We start from the raw sequence: 22,442 nt of genomic DNA, 5'->3' as shown, positions 1-22,442 counted from the left end.
AGAAACTCCCTTTGACCTTGTTTGAGGGCGTTAACTATCTGCCGAAATTCTGGACATTCCATGCTTTTGTAGATGACACTCGACTTGTTCAACTGATCAATAGGAGAAAATAGCTCGGTACATGATGCCGCGCGACAAAGCTACTAGGTAGAGAGTAGAGAATAGGTGAATGAGTAAAGTGGAGAATATGGTGAGGGACAGCGCCGATCGTCGTTGCAGATAAGTAGGTACCTACCAACGCTTATCTCGGTCTGGTAGATACGCTCATGCCCCAGACACTGAGTACGTGCCTTGTACCCATGGCACATTTCCCACCCAGACCTTGAATAGGGAGATCACGCATTGATTTTGTCCGATAAACGCAATATCGCGACAGTGCTCTTCTCTGAATGTGTCTACCGTCCGAAGCTGCGCCTAGATATCAAGCCTGATGGAGAAGTCTCCTGCTGAACGCCCTGCGGGGGTGGGGAGAAGGTCCACTGGATCACTGTCCAAACGAGTCCTTGCATGTCAAAGATGTCGTGATCGGAAGCAAAAGGTTGAGCAAGACATTTTCATTAATGTTTTTGCCCGAAGATTTACTGATTTCCTCATAAGTGCGACAATGTACGTCCGCGATGCGGACATTGCGTTCATGCCAAAAAAGGTCAGTCCTGTCCCGCACGGGTCGTTTCTTTAGATCGAAGTCCTAAATCCAAATCTGGTCACCAGAATGCATACCACAAAAGGGGCAGAGGGCATCCCAGCTATCAAAGTGAGTACCCCTGAATATCTCTTACAAAACCGCGCATGGCATTTGCTCATCTGCCGATGTAGCATTGACACGAATGCCCTGCTTCGGAGGCTAGCTCTGCTAGAGAAGAGGCTGGACAACCAAGGAGCGGCGAGTGTCGATACCCTCCAGGATCACGAAACGCTGCCAGACATCAATTTCGAGTCGCCGCAGCTCAGTCCGCAAGAGAGCTCGCCACATCAAGAGCCGGGTCACAATACCGATGAGCAAGTGCAGGTTCCAAAGGCATCTTCTGCTAGCCCAGCATCTTTGCGACGCAACGTCTCGCCAAAGCAGCCATATGCATTGAAGACAGCAAGACACAAGAACTCGCAAATGCAGGCTGCATCTCATGTTCTGAGCAAACCTGAATTGCCAACTTTCGGGGCGTTGGATTCATCGCCACGAGAGACGCAGAATCCATCTCCGCTGCCACCAACCACTTCTGCACCTTATCCAAGAAAGTATCGTGATTATCCGAACTTGGTACAGGGCAATTGCAACCTTGGAACGGACTCTGGGAAAGAAGGGCCGTTCGATTTGCTCAGTGAGGCCGACGCCCGCTCGCTGTTCGAGACCTATCTCACATATGTCCACCCTCAGTATCCATTCCTCTGTAAAACGGAGCTAGACAAGTTCTACAGCGCGTGGAAGGCGGGGCGTTTGGGTACTGAACTCGACGATTTTCAACAATGTGTGTTTTGCATGGTATTAAGCATAGGCGCACTAATCTTTGATGGTAACACGCGACAGAATCCCACGCGTACCGAGGTACTTTATGCCCACGTCGAAAAGTATTACCTTCCAAAGCTGTTTTCTGGCAAGGACCTGGTGAGAGAAACCGTGTTCCTGCTTCTGCTCACCATGCATGCCTTGCACAGCTCATCTTCAAATGCTATCATACAACACACTTCTGCCGCCACTCGTACTGCCATCACCGCAGGGCTACATCGCAAGTCGTCACGCAAGGATAGGTCTCTGCACGAACATTCACAGTCAGAGCAGATGAGGAGACGCATATGGTGGTGCTGCTATGGTCTTGATCGCGGGGTTGCCATAGCCTTTGGGCATCCTGTCTCTATCCCGGACGAATTCATCACTGTGCAGGTAAGACAATATGTACCCATCGCCCCCTCTCCCAGGGCTGAACAATTTCAGATGTTTTCCGTCAACCCTAGATTGACACCAGAGGCCATCACCCCACCCGAGAGCCAAGACTTCGCCACTCAATGTGAAAAGAGCGAGGTTTGTGTTGCGCATCATTTGACATATGGAAGAAAAATACAGTCGCGGATCATCAGCACGTGTTCGAGCCCCTCATTGGGACCGTCCACGTCACAGTTGGCGTTGGACCGGATGCGCTCCCAATTCTGCCAGGAGTTGGAAGAATGGCAAGCATCCATACCCATGCCTACCGACAAGCCAGGATATGGTGGTCGGAACTGGTTCAGAATGGTGGCTTATTACAGTATCGTTGGACTCGCATCGGGCTCCAACGACGAGGTACGACATGCAGTGGGCGCCAAAGCAATTATCGCTTGTTGCAATGCCTGCATCACGTTCCAGCAGATACAAAGAAGCCGGCAGATTGCCCACTCCTGGCTTGCAGTGAGTAGATTGATACATCCCCGCTTCCTGTCCAATCTTGGTTTTAACAATTCGATTCAGGTGTTGTCACAATTCCAAGCAGGTATCACGATTCTGTATTGTTTCTGGACTACCCCGCCGCATATGAGGTCTGACGAATTTGAGCCGTCATATGCATCGAGAGGAGTTCGTACGTGCTCAAATAATTTAGTTCTCTTGGCCGAAAGGTGGCGAGAGGCAGAACCATACCGCGATGCGTTTGAGATTGTCTCAAAGTTGGTCCCGCTAACCAACGATCTCTCGGCATCTATTTATAAATGGCCACTACCCAGAGACTTGGAAGACTTGGGAAAACTTGTGGAACAAGTAAGGTATCTTGGTGCGCATTATCGAACTATCGACATGATTGAAGAAATTCTCCGCCAAAAGCGGCCGGTATGGGCCGTTGGCAACCGCCGCACTGCCCATCAACCACTCATCAATTCGACTGTGGCGGGTTCTCAGCCGTCGCCTCCAGCCCACCGACAAGAGGACTTTGGAGGACGATTCCATGAAGGACTAGAGCCGGGTACTTGGTACAATGAGCAAATGGACTTTGGGCAGGAGTACTTTGGTTTGGGAGATCCTTGGGTCAATCCTGATAATTGAGCGTTCTCCTAACATTGACAACGCCGCCACAGAAGGATATTCCATGGCCACTGTCCGAGAAATTCATGTCAAGGACAGACATGTTTATATCTTCTACATAAATCTACTCCCTTACCCACTCCAAAACGCGCCTCCAAATGGCCTCACCATCAGTAGGAATTTTGACGCTTTCTAATATCTCCTCCATCGTGTACCCTGTGAGGGCAATGTAGGCAGGAAAGCCGGAAGCGGCTGTATAAGCCCATTCTACATTCATCTCGGGATGACCCTGAAACGTGATGATGGTGTTCTGCTCATTAATAAAAGCTTCATTATTCTTGGCCAAGGGAATGAGGCCGGGGGCTGGCTTTGTGACGTCGCGTTTGTGAAATTGCTGAATTTTGAACTCGCTAGAGCTCTGAAGGGTGGTACCCTGGAAGAACTGACTGCCCTCTTCTGTCAGAGGTATTGTATGGACGCCAACCTGCAAGCAGTTATTAGACTTGGCCAAATAACACAATACTATTGAAATCAAAAGTCATCTTACATCGGCCGAGCCCATTTCTTCCACGATACCTCCGAGGGCGACATTGATGATCTGGTGGCCCCAGCAAATGCCCATCATCTTCTTGGTGGGTTGCGTTTCTACTGTCGACTTGATAAAGGCCCGCATCTTCATGACCCAAGGGACCTCTTCCATGACAAATACGCTGCCGCCGCTCAGGACAATGAGATCAAATTTCGCCACATCGGGATACTCTTGGGCATTTATCGGATCGAAAAATTCAATCGTCGCGTCTGGCTCAACAGTGGCTAGGATTGTGCGATATGCATCTTTCATCGGTTGAGTCTGCTTGGAGAACTCATTGATGAGAATGGCAATCTTGAGGCCTTGGGCGTGAGGCATGCTGAATACTTTTTTAGAGGCGAAAGATTAGACCTTGGTTTCGTAGTGGCAATTGGTTGTGCGTCGCTGATTTATTGGGCTGGAAATACGTTGCACAAAGTTGCGGAGCGCATGAACTAGGAACAGAGTCCAGTGTACTAGCTTGTCTTGCTACGGGCAGGCTTGGGACTTCTATAGTCCATCCAAGCCAGACACGACAGCAGGGTTTTCAAATCCATCTAGATACCTCAATATCAACAATAGTACTCCGGACATCAATGCCGTCAAGATGGCTCTTTCTTCGGGCATGAGGATTGATTAATAACAGCCCAAGTTATCTAAACAAGCCGCCCGCACAACACTCCGGAATAGTGGGGAGCTCCCCAAACCGGGGTACCAACATTGTGCACTAAGTGCTCCGCTCTTGGAGGCCGAACATGCCGTTATCAAAGATCTTCGGACATTGCGTCCGAGTGTCCGACAATCATACACAAATATGATACAATGGCGCACTTTGATATCAGGACCATTTTCGACCGAATGTCCGACAGAATCTGATTTGATTCTTAGAATAGTCTGTACAAGGTGAGCTCCTGTGCATGGATGAAACCGAATCGACCACCCCAGCTCTCAGTATGCTTCAAAAGATACACCAGGTACAATGGCCAGCAAACAAGATAAGATAAGATATAGGTAGAAACCTTCCAAATCATGTCTGACCGGACCACTATCAGCACTGCTGGCTGGACAATGCACTACTAATGTGCCCTGAATGAGGTAGGAGATGAAGCGGTAGGAAGTGAAGCTCCCGATCTTCACAGTCCTGCTACTATCTAGTGCGTCCGGGGCCCCTGGAATGTGCCAATACCAAATGCTCTGCCTGTGGTGGAAGAATATTTGATCCCGTAGAAATGCCACCCTGTCTTTCATTCGATATCTCTAAATCACCTCGATGATTGATCCCTTCTCTGGAGTTCTCGCGTGTCACAAGAATTCACACCCCGCTGGGTACTGACTCAGCCCCTCTAAGACATATTATTCATGGTCGCTTGTGCAGATCGATCGAGAAACTGTCTGAGTTCATATTTTTGCAGTCCGTATCTTGGCATTCTTCTGCTTCGTTGATTTCTCCGGCTTCATTCCTGTTCACTCCACAAAGTTGAGGCCAGAGTCTGTGAAGAACTGCTTGTCATTAGGTAAACGATGCCATCTCTACCACCCCAGCAGGATAAAGAGATTGGAGCCAAGGTTGCCGACACTACGTTCATTGAAGAAGGGATCTCGGACGAGAAACAAGCCGAACAATCCAACGAGGCAGCGCAGTACCTTCACGACCATGCCAGCCAATACGGGTCCTATTCCCTCGACGAGGCAAAGAAGTTGGTTCGCAAGATTGATTGGAGATTGATGCCTTTGATGTGGATCACGACCAACTTGTCAGCAATTGATGCAAGTCAAAGATCAGTGACATAATTTTTTTTTTTTTTTTGGCTAACCCTTTGCAAGAAAATCATTATTTCCAATGCTGCGCTCTATGGTATGACTGCAGACCTCCACCTGGTCGGTCAACAGTACAACTGGGGTGAGTGTTCAGACAAACCAACAACACTATTCTTTCATCTACTGATGATTTACAGTCGGATCAATCTTCTATTTTGGCTTTCTTCTTGGTGAATGGCCGTTTGGTCCCGTCATGCAGCGCCTACCAATCGCCAAACTGCTATCGGGTACAGTTTTGATGTGGGGTGTACTTGTTTCGTTAATGGGCGCTACCCAAAATGCGGCTGGTATAATGACGTTGCGCTTCATCATGGGATTTTTTGAAGCTCCTCTGTACCCCATGATGAGTGTTATTACCGTAATGTGGTACACAAAACCGGAACAAACACTTCGTGTGACAGTGTAAGTTGACTTCTACCTACTCACGGTTCCGGCCTATATCACTCTCTCTCCAAACGCGCTGACAGATTTCAGTTGGTTCACATCATTATCATCGGTGAGTACTTTGGCTCTCATCATCGTGACACAAATATGCTTTTTGCTAACATGTGAAAAAGGTCATTACTGGCTTGGTCTCATGGGGCATTGGCCATGCAACTACCGGAATTGCATCGTGGAGACTACTCTTCATAACTCTTGGAGGATTTACCTTTGTTTGGGGAATAGTACTCTTCCTCTTCTTGCCAGACTCTCCATTAAGTGGCGGATTCTTGAATGAGAAAGAGAAATACATTGCCGTTGATAGGCTAAAGGAAAATATGACTGGCATGCACAACAAGGTTGGCTCCCCTCTCTCGTGATAACATTGCCTCCACTAACTCTGCCAGCAATTCAAATGGTACCAGGTCAGGGAAGGGTTCCTGGATTGGAAGTCATGGCTGATTGTCGCGATATCCATCTTGCTCAACATCCCCAACGGTGGCCTTGTTACCTTTGCCGCACAGATCGTCTCTGGAATGGGCTATGGAGCTTTGCAGACCACTCTTCTCGGGATGCCGACCGGCGTATTCCAGACTGTGTCTGCCTTTATTGTGTCTGGACTTTCTCGCGTCACTACAAACAAACGAAGTCTATGGGGCTCTCTCTGCTGTCTTGTGCCGATGATTTGTTCCATACTTATACGGAGTAAGCTTTCTTCGGTCCTTGTGTTTTTAGCAAATCATTACTAACCAGATCCAGAACTCCCTTCCGATAATAAGAACGGACTTCTCGTTTCGTACTATTTCTTCTACTTTTTCTGGGGTGCTTATCCAACAAGTAAGTCATATTCCATGATACCCACCTATCGAGGCACTTGGCTAACGTCACATAAGTCATTTCACTTCCTCTGGCAAATACATCGGGCCATACGAAGAAGCTTACTGTCAACGCAATGGTTTTCAGCAGTTATTGTATTGCCAACATCATAGCACCGCAGTTATTCAAGTCTAGCGAGTCTCCATCCTATACCACTGGATATAACGCCATCTTGGGTTGCGAAATCGGGGCGATTGTATGCATGGGCATCTATGCAGCGGGATGCTGGTTCGAAAACAAGCAGCGGGACAGGATTGAGAGTGGTGCTACAGAATTGAGTGCGGACGACATGTTGGACGACATGACAGACAAGGAAAAGGTCGGCTTCCGTTATGTCTATTAACATAGCTATCTGGTCACTGAAAGTATCCATTGCGCAAACTCTTGTCTACTGATTGCTGAGCTATAAGGGCAAGGCTTACATTCTCACAACAGATTCAAATTGATCTTTATAAAGTGACCAATCTTCTCAACAGTCCTGTCTGCCACTTTGGAATTACCCGCCATGAAAGGGAAAACGTGCTGCATATCTGGTACTACCTCCACCTCGACGTGAGCCCCCGCTGCTTGGGCCCTTTCCCCAAGCCTTGTAGCATTATCAGCCAGCATCTCCGCTCCTCCAGCGGTCAGAAACATTGGGGGAAATCCATGGTATTCGCCGTAAAGAGGATTCGCAAATGGGTCCTGTGGACAAGTCTCTCCTAAGTAAAGTTTAGAAATTTGGGCAAAGGTGCCAGGAGATGCCAAGAGATCGCGATCGATATTGTCTCGAATAGAAGTACCAAACTGTTCCATATCTAGCCATGGCGAGATTGCCACTATAGCCGATGGTGGTGCAAGGCCTGTTTCTCGAGCCTTGAGAACTAGGCTGATTGCTAGATTACCGCCCATGGAGTCGCCGACCACGGCAATATTGTGGGCGGGTATGGTCTCGAGCATCCACTTGTAGGCCGCCAGTGCGTCCAGGAGTCCAGCTGGAAAGGGATGTTCGGGAACGAGACGATAGTCGATCACTAAAGCTGGACAGCCAGATGCCTTGGCGATATGGCCGGCAATCTTGCGATGACTCTGTGGGGACCCCGCAAACCCGGCGCCTCCGTGCGTATATAGAATTGCATGGTTTAAAAAAGCGACTAATGGTTTGCACCAAATGGCCGGCCGTGTGGTGCCGGGACACCGTACCTCCTCATAAGTGACGTCCAGTGGCTCTAATGCGCTGCTGTGTAAAGTCTCTAGGACAAGGCGCTGAGCGACGATATCCGCGGGATCAATAGCTGCAAGTTGCTGTTTGATGAATTTGTAGTTCTCATCAATTAGGGTATCTGATTTTGTCGTCATCTTGAAACTTGATTCACTACTGTCTTAAACGGTGCTGAATACCAGAAAATGTAGGTCAACCTGCCAAGGACGGCCTGGTATAGTTGCTAGTCACGTATAAGACTACTTTGCAATGGCCAGACAAGATGTGATTCCAGTCGGAAGTTCGGGTTCAAAAGCGACAAATTTAAGTCGGTTTTCTTGGAAACAACGCGGTTAATGGTGTGCTTGTGATCGCCTTACCAGTTGTACCGGCTACGCAGCGGTCTGAACATAATCGGCACACTAGCAGACAATGACATTTGAACATCTCGGAAAACGAATCCGTACCACAATGCCAAATGTTGGAGCTTGTAACAATCAACTCTCCGAGTAACTTCAGATCCGGGTCTTTGTGTATGTCACTAGTAATGCAGATTTTAAGAAAACGTACTGCCCATCGTTCATTTTTTGTTCACTTCTTCTAAAAAAAAAAGAAGCGAAAATGGGCCCCGAAAAGCCCCTGTCAGCTTCCAGCCGAAATGCTCTGTCATCTCGGATTGGAGCGCACTTGAAAGGAAAACCAAGCGCCAAAACGTTTGACAAGCTTTGCGTTTGGTCAGGACCTATTTCTGCATTCTTCTTCTTTTTACTCTTTCTCACTGCAGACCTTTTACCTCCCATTGCGCCCTATCGCACAGCAGAAGAGGTAGTCGCTCACTATCGCTCACATGAAGCTGGATTCAAGGCCGGCGCCGGTCTGATGCAATTCACCGGCATGTTTTACTGTGCCTTTGTGGCGGCTACATCTGGTCAAATGGCGAGAATTCCGGGCTGCACGCACACCATGATTGCCTGCCAGTCCATCAGCGGTACCATTTCTGCCTACTCCATCACTCTCCCATCATTATTCTTCTGCATCACGGTTTTCCGGCTTGATCGACCTCTTGAGCTCACGCTTCTTCTCAACGACATGACGTGGATGATTACGGCGATCCCTTTTGTCACCTTTATCGGCTCCAACTTTGCCTTTTCCTGGGCGATACTGAGCGATACAAGGGAAGTTCCCCTATTTCCTCGCTGGGTTGCCTATGCCTCTTCGATCTGGCCCCTGGGATTTCTTGGAGCCTTGGGTATTCATTGTAGCAAGCGAGGGGCTTTTGCTTGGCATGGAGCGATGGCATTTTGGGTTCCAGCCGCCTCCTTTGGTTTTTCTCTGCTTCTCAACACTTACTACCTGCTAAAGGCGATTGACAAGCATGATGAGCCAAATGCACATTTACAACATGAAGTGGGACACTGATGCTGCTGCTGCGTTTACTGGGTCGAATGGAATCAGGCGGATCAATAGAATTTAAAGAAAAATGTCACGCGCTAGTATCCCTACCAGTTACTAATACAAATCATTGCTCATTCAGGAAAATGAATATCCGGCCTCCACCACATGTGCGCACGACCAGGAAACAATAAATAATAGACACTTCAACTATAACCTATCTGTTTAGTGTTCATGCAAGTTCAGGCTTTGAGACATGGATCGATTGCACGTTGCAATAGCTTCTCATGCCCGCAACTCCATACTCGACACCAAGGCCAGAGTGCTTGTACGGCCCATTCGCAACCGTAGGGTCCAATTGCATGTGGTTATTGATCCACACTGTACCTGCCTCTAGTCTTCTCGCTACGCGCTTGGCCACTGAAATGTCTGCGGACCAAACCGAAGCTCCGAGACCAAACTTGGTCGCATTAGCCCTTTGAATGACTTCATCTTCAGTATTCCACTGCATTAGAGGAACAACGGGGCCTGTACAAGTCAGTCATCTAGCTGTAAGCGTAATATAGCTTTGTGTCGGCCTACCAAATGGCTCCTCCTGAACGACGCGAGAAGTGTCTGGCGGGTTGTCCACAATGACTGGTTCGATAAAATACCCAATGGAGTTTCCCTTGGACGATGCATGCGCCCGGCCGCCATAGGAAACGGACTGTCCCTGAGAAATGACATCTGATATCAAATCGCGCACTCGATTGTATTGAAGCGAGTTTGATACTGGTCCGATCGTGGTTCCATCGACAAAGCCGTCGCCTACCACGAGAGATTGCGTGATCGCCGTAAACGCCTTCAGAAATTCGTCGTATATAGATGCGTGCACATAGATGCGCTTGACGGCCACACAGACCTGGAACGTTTTCTTAGTTGTAGAACCCAAAAAAGAAAAAAAAAAAAAGTCTCAATCTTTCGACGATTACTTACTTGACCGGAGTTGAACCATGACAATTGTGCAAGCTGGTGGTAAGAAACAGAATGATCAATCGTCATATTCGACCCGAATTTATCGGATAAAAACGTACCGCAGCGGCTGTGGTGGGAATGTCAACATCCGGAAAAACAATTGCCGCATCGTTGCCGCCCCTTGAGTCAAGGTCAGTATCGTAATCCCACAAGAGCATTTGCTGTAGCTCACAGTTCGAGCGTGACCCGCTTGAAGGTCTCACTACAAGCTTTGATCACCCTTCTTCCCACCTCGGTGGAGCCGGTAAAACTGATCTTGTCAACCCCTTCATGGTGGGTGAGCATTGGCCCAAGATCATCGTCACCGCTAAGACACTGAAAGACACCTGGCGGAAAGTAAGCCTGAGCGAACTCGCAAAGCTTGAGAGCGCAGTATGGAGTGAATGGACTATGAACATCAGCATCTATGGCTGGTAAAGCGCAAATTAAAGGCTTACGAAGGTTTCATGATAAAGACATTGCCAGTTATGAGGGCGGGTGCAATCTTGCCACATGCTAGTCACTTGTTAATGTGCACATTCTGACCTCGAGGTCTAGGCAAGCACTTACCGATAGTAATTGGGACTATTTTCTTGTTCAGCGAGTGATACAATTGTATCTGTGGGAAGCTATACTTACAGTTCCATGGCACGATACCGACAGCAATACCTAATGGGGTGTATCTCGTAAGGATCGTCTTGTCACTCTTTTCCCAGACCTCCTCGTCCCTAAAGTCCATCTGAGCTTGTTGTATCAACCACTGAACCCCGATTTGGACTTCAGCTTTAGCAAGCACAAGCTTTAATTGTAAGCTTGTGTTCAATCTTGAATGGCACATGCGAAATCTCCCCTAAAGCTGACAAGGACTTACCGGGCGGCCTTTCTCCTTAGTAAGCATCTCGGCAAAGCCATCGACTTCTTTCGATAGAGCATGGGCAAAGTCAATGACCGCTTGCTTCCGGGCATCGAGTGGTACCTGTGACCAGGTTGCAAAGGCTTTCCTTGCATTTGCGACGGCGCGGTCTACGTCGTCCTGGGTCGATAAAGGCGCAGCTGGGTTATCCTCCAGAGTCGAAGGGTTCGTGCATCGTCGTGCTTTTACGGTAGGGGAGAGCTGTTCGTCAATGACATTGTGGAATGTTGAGAAGCCAAGCCGAGAACTCATGGCGCACATGAGATGCAAGCAAAGTAGAGGGTTGTGTTTACAAATGTCGAATCTGAAATCATCGAACACACCGCATCATTGCTTCTTATCAAATTCTAGTATGTTTTCTATGGGAGTTCTCCAGTCCCCTTGGCCCTACTTCGGAGTCACAACAATCTAACCCGTCCCCGTTGGCGTCGTTTTCCGGACCACGGAAAAGCAGCATTCAAGGGACTGCTGACACATTCGTACTATACGACCGGAACATGCTAAAGCATCAATCATCTTTGGTACGGGTGATGCATTTCCAAAAGAACAATAGGAACAACCAAGTTGAATCCGCTTCTGCCGACAGAATTGACTTCAGATGTAGACTGCACGGTGGGCAGAACTCGGACTTGCCTCCCCCATCACACATGTGCCCGCGGTTATATCTCGTATCTGGGATGTTCGGCCATACTTAAAGCAGGTAGCCGGCGCAAGTACGAGACCAATGCGATATGCAATCCATGCCATCTCCTTCATTCTCTCCAAATTCTACAACTATTGTTATTGCCAGGGTTCCGCAAACTTCAGCAAGATGGTCTTCGATCCCAGTAAAGTAAACGGCGCAGACGAATGTATTCCGAACGACCAGCCGGGAGGCAAATACGGTTATAGAATTGGCCATAAGAAAGGAGAATACCAGATCCCCGATGTTATCCTGGATGCGTGTAGTAAGCACGTCAAGGTCGTGACGATTGGTGCAGGCATCAGTGGTATCTTTCTGTCATACCTGTTTCAGAAGCATGGCGAAAACCTCGAGCACGTAGTCTATGAGAAGAATGGCGACATTGGTGGCACATGGCTGGAGGTATGCAAATTCTATACCTACTCATTGGTCTTGATTTGCTTGTGGACTAACAGACATTACAGAACAGGTACCCTGGTGCGGCTTGCGATGTGCCATCTCATGCATATACATTTGGATTTGCTCTCTATCCGGACTGGCCGAAATACCTGAGTCCATCCGAGGATATATTTCGCTATCTCAGCAGAGTAGTCGAGTGTTTCGAGCTCAGAAAGTACATCACCTTCAATTCTGCCGTCATGGGATGTACTTGGGACGAGGAGAAAGGAAAATGGCACCTGAAGATCCAGGACTCCGTCACTGGCGAGGTCAGAACAGACACATGCGATATTCTGATTGGAGCAGGCGGGATATTGAACTCTTGGAAGTTCCCCGACGATGTTGAAGGACTGCATTCATTCAAGGGCCGTCTGATCCATACTGCCAGATGGCCCGCCGATTATGGCCAGGACGAATGGAAAGACGAGCGTGTGGCAGTCATAGGATCCGGTGCAACATCGATCCAAGTCGTGCCGACCATGCAACCACATGTTAAGCAGTTGGATGTGTTTGTACGAACACCAGTATGGTTTGCCGAGTTTGCCGACCACGCAGGGGACAATTTTCACTGTGAGTCGACCCACAGTCAAAACAATCGCATCGTTCCAAACTTAATCATGCTAGATTCCGACGAGGACAAATCAATCCTGAGGGAAAATGCCGATGCGCTCGTCAACAAGGCAAAATTCATTGAAGACAAGCTGAATACAGTCGCTGGTCTCAAGGCATTCATGGTCAACAGCGCAGAGGCAAAGATGATCCGCAAACATTTTACTGATCGGATGAGGCGATACATTACCGACGACCAGATCTTCCAGCAGCTACTTCCCGATTTTGCTGTTGGCTGCCGCCGCTTGACTCCTGGAAACCCCTATATGCGTGCCGTGCAAGAAGCCAACGTCAATATTCACCGATGCGCCGTGACAAAGGTGACGCCCCACAGCATCATTGGCTCCAACGGCGACGAGGTCGAGGTGGACACCATCATCTGTGCCACGGGGTTCGACGTCAGCTTCCGACCGCGCTACCCCATCATCGGGAGAAATGGCGTATCGCTCCAGGACAAGTGGAAAAGCATTCCAGAGGGTTACCTGAGCGTGGCGGTGCCGGACATGCCAAATTACTTTACCGTCATGGGCCCGTCCTTCCCCATTGCCAACGGCAGCGTCATGGGGGCCCTGCAGGCCGTCGCCAAGTATATTGTACAAATGGTGCAAAAGGTTCAACGCGAGCATATTCACTCCCTTTGCCCCAAACAATCGGTGACGGATGCTTTCAATGAGCACACCCAGGCGTGGGTGGCTGGCACTGCCTGGGATGATCCAAAGTGCCGCTCCTGGTACAAGGACAGCAGAACCGGCCGCGTCAATGCCATCTGGCCCGGGAGCTCGCTGCACTTTTGTCAAGCCATGAAGCAGCCGCGCTTTGAAAACTTTGAGATCCAATATGACAATTCCTTGAACATGTGGGAGTTTATGGGACTTGGCTTTACAAAGGACATGATGTCGGATGAGCCGGATTTAAGCCCTTATATTAATAGCGCTGAGCTGGACGAACGCTTCACGAAATTTCAACCTGATCTCCCTGCGGAAGAAGCCAGAGTGAGAAAGATGGCAGATATGGTTCACGACTTGGCTTCTTGATTAGAAGAGTTGAGAATAGAAGCCAGTCTCATGAAACAAACAATCTTTGTTTTCCTCTCATAGTATACCCGGTCCTTGTGTAAGCTATCATTTGATTCGTAAGAGGTTTCAATTAGAAAGATATTTCCTCCCAGCTCGGCGGGTCTGAACAGGATTCAGTGGTCCCTAGATCCACGGGACAAGGAACCATCTCATACGCCGATATTACTAAGTCTCGTATTAGTACATGAGTCTCTGTATTTTGGCTTTGTAGACGCTATACCGGAAGAACAGTTGATGTATGGATACTTTCTAGCAAAGTCATGTGACACTTTCCATGTTTCAATCCTGCCAATGCCAAAGTCGTTGAGCATACCAGGAAGAAGGGTTGTAAGTACGCTTCCAGTGCTAAGTCCCATGGCTCCTGGTATAGGTAGCATGCTATTGACGTCTTGTACAGTCGGGGCTCCATTGCTGCGCCGCTGAATCCGGTTCGCAATCTCCATAGCAAGGGCATCCTCGATGGGCGAGGCTGTGCCGTGACGCGGGCCTTGACTTGACGAAGGTATTGTCAGGTATATCCACTTTGAATTGAAAAGCATAGATATTTCGCCATGTGTACTGCATCCTTGGATACGTGGTAGGACATGTTGGAACAGTACATCGTGCACACGAACTGCGATTTGACGGTGCGGTATCTCCACCACCGTGTTCAAAACGAGATCGCGGCACATGGCGTCCAGATCGATCTTGTTCGACATGAGAATCATTTGGTCTCTTATGGACGGCCAATTGATAAAGTCTATGACGACGGGGTGTGTCGGCGTTTTGCGCTGCAGAGTCGTAGGCCGAAAGGGCTCGGATATGGCCATTCGTACCTCTTGGTCGTTGGTCAAGCGCCAGCGCAAGACCTGCTCCATACAATTTGCGAATCTCTACGGTTCCAATCAGCAAAGGCGTTAGTAAATTTGCAAATGATCACATCATTATAAAAACTGAGAAAACCTACAACGCCATATATATAAGTATTCAAACCGGCTAATGAACCGATTACTTCGACAGCGCTAGATGCGATTTCGTTAACGAGATCTCCTGGTGGATGGGGTGATTGCTTGTATCCGATCGGCAGAATGAGGCTATTTGTCGATGCTCCTGTCAGCACTTTACTTGCCGCGAAGTAAACTTGCTGTGCGAAAATGGCGGCGTTGCTGATAGTGCCTGTATTGGATGTATAGGTCTCAAAAATGGGTCTTGGTATACGAGCCTGCATCGTTACAAGGCCAGGCGTTGGTGTCATTGCCTGTAAGTCAATGCTCTGGTCTGGTACTGTATCGCCCGTGTCGGCCGACCAATGAATTTCGGGGACAAAAAGTCCATTTTGCGCTGATGCAGGAGTATGATGGTGCGCGATCGTCGGGTGGGTCAATTCAGGTTCGTTGGCTTGCCCAACGCCCGTGTCAGCATGCAAGGGGCCCATCCTTTGGGGCAATAGTCCCGCGGTGGCAGCTTCATTGATTGAATGCGGCGACTGGGCGGTTGGCGTTGAGTCTGTCGGCCCAGAGTCTGTAGTAGGCGTGTCGTCACTTGATTGAGTATGAAGATATCGACTAAAGCTCGGATCTTCTATTTACTCTGTGAGATACTAGCAATTTCCCCAGTGGCCGGCGTGGGGCGACGACCATTTACTTACCCGCTGCCGTAACTGACATGTTTCCAATGCTAAGCAACCTCTGCCTTAATCGCAGGAATGCGTCTTCCAGTTCCCGCTTCTCCTCTATAAGCTGCAAATGCGCCTTGAGAAGTTTTGAATACTTGCTCGCATCGTCCTCGTTGCACTTGACCTTGACGGCCTCGACAAGAGCCTCCAGATTGCGTACATATGCATTTTGTCTTGACCGGGAACTCTGTTGTGCGATTCGGTTTTGTCTTCGCTTCTTCTCAGCATCGCCAGCAGATGTGTCTTGATGTTTCCGCATCCTAGTCTTTCGCTGTTGCGTTCGAGTTGGTAAAGGATCAAGTAGTTGCTCCGAGTCGAACGGCGTGCTGACAGGGCATGGAACGATACAGAAGTACCTTAAGGAATATGTAGCTGGCGCTCATCCCGGGAATACAGAAGGTTATGCGCGTGCTTGGATTGGTTTTATTATTGATTATATGTTATTTCTTTTCCCCGTGATTTCTTTGCTGTGTCCTAATTGTCTCTTTTTTGTTTTCCGCTTCTTTTTTTTTTAAGAAAAAAAAAAGAAAAAAAGGAGAAGCATTTATCATCTAGATTTTGGTTAATTAAAGTACTTCGGACCAGAGGAGTGCGAGGGAGAGGGGTAAAATTCTTCCAATCACAATGCTACAAGGAACCCTGCAGGTACTACATCGCGGTGCATCCGGGCCGTGGAAAACCAAAGGGAACAAGAAGCCGAGTGGGATCCGTGGAATCAATGATTACCGCGATCCGAAGAAACTGGTGTGGGATTCCCTTTGTTGCGTGCCGGCCTGATTGTACAAGGTGGAGGCTCATGCTAGGTGGCGGACACGACTATTACAGCACTCAAAGGCGCCTACAGGTGTGTTTAGTGGACTGTAGGCGCTAGTTCTTTCTTTTACACACTACCTGTAATGCTGGGGAAACCTTGGCAGTGCAACCAGACTGATTCTCTTACATGTGCTTCAAAGGCCACTTTCTATAATTGTACAAAGATAAAAGCAGATATGAAAGCTATATGAGAACAGATTATTCATTCTCAGACCAACTGTCATACGGCTCGCTAAACAGCATCAGGGGCATACAGTTCGGAAATAAGATGCCCTATATCCAGCAAATATCCTAGATCTGCTCTTAGCTACTCCAATAAGACTTGCGAACCCCTCTTACCTGCATGATCACAAGGTGCATCTGCAGAAGGATGTGATCACGCCCTGCACTAATTCTTTCAATGATATAATATCAGTATTCGCTGACATGTGCTACAAGAACTTTAGCTGTGATAATTATATAGCCCTACTGAAAGAGATCCTATAAGTACTGTTCAAAAATTGCCTCTGCTATTTTGTCTGTTCAATATTGATAGTTGTCTGTCCATTCATTTTACCTGACTATTCTCAAGTACACATAGTTACCTGTTCAAATTATCATGGAGCCATCATTTTCTGGTTTTCCTTTCCCTTTGGACTTGCCAACATTTACGGATACTGCTGAGTCTCTGACGCAAAACCTTCTCGAGGCTGAATCAGCACTGAAAACCGCCATCGAGACTGTACTTACCTGCCAGCCGAAAGATGCCACGTTTGACAGCGCCATTCTCCCAATGGCTCTCGCCGAGGGTCCGTTGGCAATTTGTGGTGGGCGAGCTGGGCTCCTGGAGGCTGCCTCGAGTGATGCTCAACTGCGTCTCGAGGCAAGCAAAGCCCACATGCGTTGCCGAAAGATCTATGAATCATGGTTTTCTCGAAAAGACATATTCCAGAGGATCCAAGTAGTCTACAGCCAGCTACACAGCATTAACTTGGATGCGGAGTCAAAGAGGCTTACTGAAAAATGGTATCACAATTTCGTGGGCGCGGGCTGCGAACTTGATATGGAAAACAGCGCCAAACTCACCAAGATCAAGGAAGACATTGCGCTTCGGCGTGCTGATTTCAATCGTGTCCTCATCGATAACAAGGACGTAATCTGGTTGACTCGAGAAAATCTCGCCGGCGTGACATCAAGCGTGCTCAATTCTTTTCAACGAAACATGGACGAAACTTCCGGCGTTGAAACATTCGGTGTTCCCCTCAAGCACTCCACGCAAAGAACAGTCTTGGCACAAGTACATGACAGCTGTGTTCGAAAAGCGATACTTCAGCAGTATGAGCACTCGGTTTCAGCTGCTTTGGACCCATTCGCCGACGTTATACGACTGAGACTTCAGCAGGCGAGGCTTCTGGGTTCCAAAAGCTTTGCGACCAAGACTCTAGAGAGGAAGATGGCTGGTGACCCCGCCAATATTGAATCATTCTTGACTCAACTCCAGGACGCTTTGATGCCTTTGGGCCGGGAAGGACTACGAAACCTTGAAGGGATCAAGCGAGCAGAGTCGCACGACGACGGTTCGGACGGGTTCTATGTTTGGGACAAGGACTACTATCATGAAAAGCACCTGGAACGTTTATACGAGGTGGACAACCGCCAGATCTCTGAGTATTTCCCAGTTGAACCTGTCCTCGGTGGGATGCTTGAGATATTCGAGGATGTCTTCGCAATCAAATTTTACGAGGTGGGCAAAAATGTGTGCCAAAGGCTTGCTGTAGACCCAGCTACTCTGACCTGGCACAAAGATGTCAAGATGTTCACTGTCTGGGAACGGGATGCCAAAAGCCAGAATGATTTCATCGGGTACTTGTACACGGATCTATTCGCAAGACAGGGAAAGTATTCAACATGCGCAAACTTCAGCATCCACCCGGGGTTTTCAGGCGTGAATGGGGAACGGCATCAATGCGCGACCGCACTCTTGACAAATTTTCCACCACCGTCTTCTGACAGGCCTTCGTTGCTACAGCACGCCAATGTCATTCAAATGTTTCACGAACTGGGACACGGGATGCATGATCTTCTCTCACGCACGCGGTATGCAGGGCTGCACGGCCATCGCTGCCCTTTTGACTTTGTTGAAATGCCCAGCCAGATGTTGGAGAACTGGTGCTGGACGCCCTCGCAATTATCCTCCTTCACCAAGCACTATTCCTACATTTCGGAGGAATACGCCGAAATCTGGAAAAATGAGCACAACAAGGCAGAATTGCCGGCAGAGAAGCTGCCGCTAGAAGTTGCCGAGAAATTGGCCTCGACCCGTTTCGTAGATGTTCTGGGGACCCTGAGGCAGATTGTTCTCGCCAAATTCGACATGCTCATTCATGGGGAGAGCGAACTATCAATGGCAGATATGAAGCAGTGGTTTCACCAGAAAAGGGAAGAAATTGGCTTGATCCGCGCCAGTGATACGGAAACATTCGACTACGGACACTACTTTGCGACCACGGTACACTTTATCGAGGGCTCGGCTTGCAACTACTACTCTTACCTCTTGTGAGTTATTGCGATCCGTCATTTCACTACCTCTAATTGACACCTTGAAGTTCCCAGGTCTATTCGGCAGACATCTTCCACAGTGCATTCAAAGACAACCTCCGAGATAGCGACGTAGGCAAGAGATACAGGCGTCTTATACTCCAACCGGGCGGAAGCCGGAATCCAATAGACATGTTGAAGGATTTTCTTGGACGGGAACCAAAGCAGGACGCCTTCTACCATGACATTGGCATTCGCTCCTGAACTACTTGATACGCCACAGTGTGGCTGAGGACAGTGGCACCCTTCGGATGACAAACGGGGGTTCATTGAGTCTCTTTGCTCGCACAATTCTTTCGTAGATTTAGGCCATCTTGAATTTTCACTCTTTATTTTAGATACTAGCTGTATAATAGGACAATTATTCTGGTGTGAGCTACTCAGCATCATCCCGTACTACCATTTTATATTTTTGAAGGCCCAAAGGTGCTTTTGCTTCTCAAAAAGGGACCCCATCGATACAAAACCCAAGGAATAGGTAACAATACCACACTAATAAATCCGATGAGGCTAATGGCCCACGAAATCCCGAGCCTGTCGTACATCTGTATCACAAAGAGGGGGAAGCTGGCGCCAACAGAGAAACGAAGGAACGTGAGAGCAGCGTTGGCCGAAGCCCCGTGGTTGGCCTGATAAGTCTCGATCAAGTAGATCACCATGCCGAGCTATATCGGTTAGAAATATCTCGCGTTCAAGAAAGGCTCACGGGAAACACTTACAAATAAGGAAACAATACCCCAGCCAAACAATGCCCCTGCTGCCGTAGGAACGATCCAGTGAACGTCAGCCCGTGCCGTCCATGCAAACCAGAATAGGGAGACTGAAATCCCTATGGAACCTAGTATTGAACTGTAAAGCCTCTCTTCTGGCGGCGGCCTTCCATCTGGTGCCTTGGCTTTTGCCTTGGCGTATAGAGTCTTGTTCACCACGATAAAAGTCGGGACTGCCAAAGTCACACCAATAAATATTCCAATGAATGTCAATCCAACCTCCGCGCTTGTGAAGTTATACACCCTTCCGAAGACATATGTATAACCGTGGAAAAAGGCAAAAAAGATACCATACACAAAAGCATTATAGACTGTAATTGACGCCTAGACGATAAAAAGTAAGCTTCTCTGCCAGAATAACCATCAAATCGAAATTTTTCGATTCTGTTGCATAAAGCATTACTCACTATTTGTAATTTGAGTTAGCATTCAAGGTTTCCATAGGCAGTATCAATGATAAGAAGTCGTCTTCTTTCACACGTACCCACAATTGGCTCCATAAAAAGCATCATCATAGGGCGGAGAAGAATGAGCCGTAATTGGAGTCGCTGCCTATCTGGTAACCCCTCTGGTTTTGTCTCGTGTTTTAGTATCTGCTTCTTAGATGTCTCCTTGGAGCACACCACGGCCGCGAGTAGAGGGGCCGTCATGATCAGGACAGCCCACATGGTCCAGCGCCAGTCATTGCGAGTTTGGATGATATACCCGCCCACAAGAGGAGCGATGGATGCTCCGGAAAATCCCATTTGTACCACCAATACAGCTGCTAGGCCACCCCCGAGCGCCATGTCCCATACGTCAGCTACCGTGCCCGCTGAGACGGCAAGACAGGACGCGCCCGCTAGGCCGGCAAGGAATCGGCAAACGACAAATGCAGCAACATTTCTGGAAAGACCAGCTCCCATTGTTGCGAGAATGAAGACTGGCAGCGTGTATAAATAGACAGGCTTACGACCATAATTTTCAGATATGGGGCCACCAATCATAGGACCGAATGCTGAACATGGTCATCAGCGCCATTATTCCTAGATGTGAGATACTATTTGAAGACATTTCATATTGCTTACATACCGAGACCAAAAAGATAGATAGAGAGTCCTAGAATCGCAAGGGTTTCGCTCGTTTGAAACTGGTCGGCTAGCTGGTAAATGCCCGGCGCGTAGACCGAAGTGTTGAACGTTCTGAGGTCCAACTTAGCAGAGCACTATATTGCTAAGAGCCATAACATGGAATGCAGACTCACGCCACAAAACAGTAGATTGCCGGTATAGCCGTGTGATAGATCCGGCATCTCAGACTCCAAGTCTTGGGATTGCGAGGGTCGATGGACCAATCGCCATTCAGCACAGGTCGAGAGACGGAAACAGTCGGAACAACTTCATCTAGAGCTAGTACAAACGGAGTCTGACTGGCGGGCGCCTCCTTAGACAGATGAGAATATTGTGGTTCCTGGATGTTGGACATCGCTGCTGCAGTTCTAAAACTGTTTATATCAAATATCAAAGATGATATTTGACTTTCTTCGGCGCATAAGACAGGTCTGTATAGTACCTATCAGATTTTGGGGTTGAACGTGGCTGAAAGTCGACCGAGTTCAGAGTTATATGATTGCAATGTGCCAGTAACACTCACATACACGGGTCTCTGCAACAACTACCGCACCTGTGCTACATATGCATGTACGTCCCTGCATCAAAGTCGTTCAAAACTTCACTATATAAATGCCGACCCCGTTTACTAACTTTGCTGTTAAAATATAGACTAGTGATCTTGGGCACAGTGCATCCGGTGTGCAACGAGATGGGACCATGATCTTTAGATCTTAGCGTCAGAAATCATCCATGCGAAATTTGAAAAACCCATGCTTTCGGGTATCGATAATCGAAAGAAGGTTTAATCACTGCATGCCTTCCGTTACAGGCCCTGTTTACACCCCTGGAACATTACACAATATGGCTTTAGCGTACCCCACTGTGTTTCTCAATATCATGGCAGGTAAATACAATTGCCATTTTTATACTTTATTCACTAAATACTTTTTTGAGCAGGCTCGCCTTCCCCCTCGTGTATTTACGCCAAGCTTTTCGTACCCCGCTACGATCCATGTGTTCCGCAGTCACACAGATCTAGAAAGATCCGCAATCTGTTAGTTATCGCTTGAAATCCCATCTGCCGTATGAATTTGCCGCGGTAAGGGGAAGCGACTCTGCCGATGAAACGTTATCATTGAATTTCAGAGCATTCTGTTGATTAGAAATTCAAATGGCATGTCGTACTTGTAGACTGAACTGAAGGTTTAATCCGGAAATGATCGGCGGGATACTCGTGCTGTTCGAATTTCGCCCTGAAGTATTGCATACAGATTCCCGTCGGCAGCAATCGCTTAGGCAGTCTCGGGTACCTGGCATAGTGCGGCGACCTTTGACGAGGATGGAGCCTTCTGGGATAACAGCGCAGTCAGAACTCTAAATCTGCTGAGTCAACATTTTAACTTCAGGTCCACGGCCAATAAACGGGTCTCCTGGTCTGAATTTCCTGCCTGGGCAAGATATCCTACTACAGTATATACGAATATCCAGGCAGGCTGTTCTTATGTATCAAAGTAGACCCAGGTGATTGCGTCGACGAGCCATTCCAACATTCCTTTTGACATATTCTGTGCTCTGCTCGACACCTA

At 48.2% G+C, this 22,442-nt stretch overlaps 11 protein-coding genes across 11 annotated transcripts; 6 read left to right on the top strand and 5 right to left on the bottom strand.

Moving 5' to 3' along the window:
* Nucleotides 1-712: 712 nt before the first annotated feature.
* On the top strand, nucleotides 713-3,007 carry PFICI_02364 (uncharacterized protein; the record flags this gene model as incomplete). The annotated part of the gene is made up of 3 exons (XM_007830945.1): nucleotides 713-1,879; nucleotides 1,931-2,380; nucleotides 2,441-3,007. 3 exons carry the CDS (start codon nucleotides 713-715, stop codon nucleotides 3,005-3,007), a joined length of 2,184 nt encoding a protein of 727 aa, XP_007829136.1.
* A 103-nt stretch (nucleotides 3,008-3,110) lies between these two features.
* On the bottom strand, nucleotides 3,111-3,893 carry PFICI_02363 (uncharacterized protein; the record flags this gene model as incomplete). Its single annotated transcript, XM_007830944.1, has 2 exons — nucleotides 3,111-3,470; nucleotides 3,534-3,893. The coding sequence occupies 2 exons, from the start codon at nucleotides 3,891-3,893 to the stop codon at nucleotides 3,111-3,113; spliced, it is 720 nt and encodes a 239-aa protein (XP_007829135.1).
* A 1,182-nt stretch (nucleotides 3,894-5,075) lies between these two features.
* Nucleotides 5,076-5,345, top strand: PFICI_02362 (uncharacterized protein; the record flags this gene model as incomplete). The annotated part of the gene is made up of 1 exon (XM_007830943.1): nucleotides 5,076-5,345. One exon carries the CDS (start codon nucleotides 5,076-5,078, stop codon nucleotides 5,343-5,345), a length of 270 nt encoding a protein of 89 aa, XP_007829134.1.
* A 66-nt stretch (nucleotides 5,346-5,411) lies between these two features.
* On the top strand, nucleotides 5,412-7,011 carry PFICI_02361 (uncharacterized protein; the record flags this gene model as incomplete). Its single annotated transcript, XM_007830942.1, has 7 exons — nucleotides 5,412-5,454; nucleotides 5,510-5,774; nucleotides 5,847-5,868; nucleotides 5,930-6,151; nucleotides 6,200-6,497; nucleotides 6,552-6,629; nucleotides 6,686-7,011. 7 exons carry the CDS (start codon nucleotides 5,412-5,414, stop codon nucleotides 7,009-7,011), a joined length of 1,254 nt encoding a protein of 417 aa, XP_007829133.1.
* An 83-nt stretch (nucleotides 7,012-7,094) lies between these two features.
* Nucleotides 7,095-8,006, bottom strand: PFICI_02360 (uncharacterized protein; the record flags this gene model as incomplete). The annotated part of the gene is made up of 1 exon (XM_007830941.1): nucleotides 7,095-8,006. The coding sequence occupies one exon, from the start codon at nucleotides 8,004-8,006 to the stop codon at nucleotides 7,095-7,097; it is 912 nt and encodes a 303-aa protein (XP_007829132.1).
* Nucleotides 8,007-8,469: 463 nt separating this feature from the next.
* PFICI_02359 (uncharacterized protein) lies at nucleotides 8,470-9,267 on the top strand (the record flags this gene model as incomplete). Its single annotated transcript, XM_007830940.1, has 1 exon — nucleotides 8,470-9,267. The coding sequence occupies one exon, from the start codon at nucleotides 8,470-8,472 to the stop codon at nucleotides 9,265-9,267; it is 798 nt and encodes a 265-aa protein (XP_007829131.1).
* Nucleotides 9,268-9,472: 205 nt separating this feature from the next.
* PFICI_02358 (uncharacterized protein) lies at nucleotides 9,473-11,398 on the bottom strand (the record flags this gene model as incomplete). The annotated part of the gene is made up of 9 exons (XM_007830939.1): nucleotides 9,473-9,768; nucleotides 9,823-10,141; nucleotides 10,216-10,248; nucleotides 10,314-10,374; nucleotides 10,427-10,642; nucleotides 10,692-10,749; nucleotides 10,804-10,818; nucleotides 10,873-11,032; nucleotides 11,105-11,398. 9 exons carry the CDS (start codon nucleotides 11,396-11,398, stop codon nucleotides 9,473-9,475), a joined length of 1,452 nt encoding a protein of 483 aa, XP_007829130.1.
* A 559-nt stretch (nucleotides 11,399-11,957) lies between these two features.
* On the top strand, nucleotides 11,958-13,909 carry PFICI_02357 (uncharacterized protein; the record flags this gene model as incomplete). Its single annotated transcript, XM_007830938.1, has 3 exons — nucleotides 11,958-12,230; nucleotides 12,293-12,836; nucleotides 12,891-13,909. The coding sequence occupies 3 exons, from the start codon at nucleotides 11,958-11,960 to the stop codon at nucleotides 13,907-13,909; spliced, it is 1,836 nt and encodes a 611-aa protein (XP_007829129.1).
* Nucleotides 13,910-14,021: 112 nt separating this feature from the next.
* On the bottom strand, nucleotides 14,022-15,864 carry PFICI_02356 (uncharacterized protein; the record flags this gene model as incomplete). The annotated part of the gene is made up of 4 exons (XM_007830937.1): nucleotides 14,022-14,116; nucleotides 14,172-14,823; nucleotides 14,898-15,451; nucleotides 15,579-15,864. The coding sequence occupies 4 exons, from the start codon at nucleotides 15,862-15,864 to the stop codon at nucleotides 14,022-14,024; spliced, it is 1,587 nt and encodes a 528-aa protein (XP_007829128.1).
* Nucleotides 15,865-17,016: 1,152 nt separating this feature from the next.
* Nucleotides 17,017-19,199, top strand: PFICI_02355 (uncharacterized protein; the record flags this gene model as incomplete). The annotated part of the gene is made up of 2 exons (XM_007830936.1): nucleotides 17,017-18,953; nucleotides 19,004-19,199. 2 exons carry the CDS (start codon nucleotides 17,017-17,019, stop codon nucleotides 19,197-19,199), a joined length of 2,133 nt encoding a protein of 710 aa, XP_007829127.1.
* Nucleotides 19,200-19,399: 200 nt separating this feature from the next.
* Nucleotides 19,400-21,229, bottom strand: PFICI_02354 (uncharacterized protein; the record flags this gene model as incomplete). Its single annotated transcript, XM_007830935.1, has 5 exons — nucleotides 19,400-19,660; nucleotides 19,715-20,089; nucleotides 20,254-20,762; nucleotides 20,837-20,946; nucleotides 21,009-21,229. The coding sequence occupies 5 exons, from the start codon at nucleotides 21,227-21,229 to the stop codon at nucleotides 19,400-19,402; spliced, it is 1,476 nt and encodes a 491-aa protein (XP_007829126.1).
* Between the last annotated feature and the right edge of the window lie 1,213 nt (nucleotides 21,230-22,442).

The sequence above is a fragment of the Pestalotiopsis fici genome (assembly GCF_000516985.1).
Source record: "Pestalotiopsis fici W106-1 unplaced genomic scaffold PFICI_Scf_2, whole genome shotgun sequence".
NCBI classification, from domain to species: Eukaryota; Fungi; Ascomycota; class Sordariomycetes; order Amphisphaeriales; family Sporocadaceae; genus Pestalotiopsis; species Pestalotiopsis fici.
This window is presented reverse-complemented; position numbering and strand designations above follow the sequence as displayed.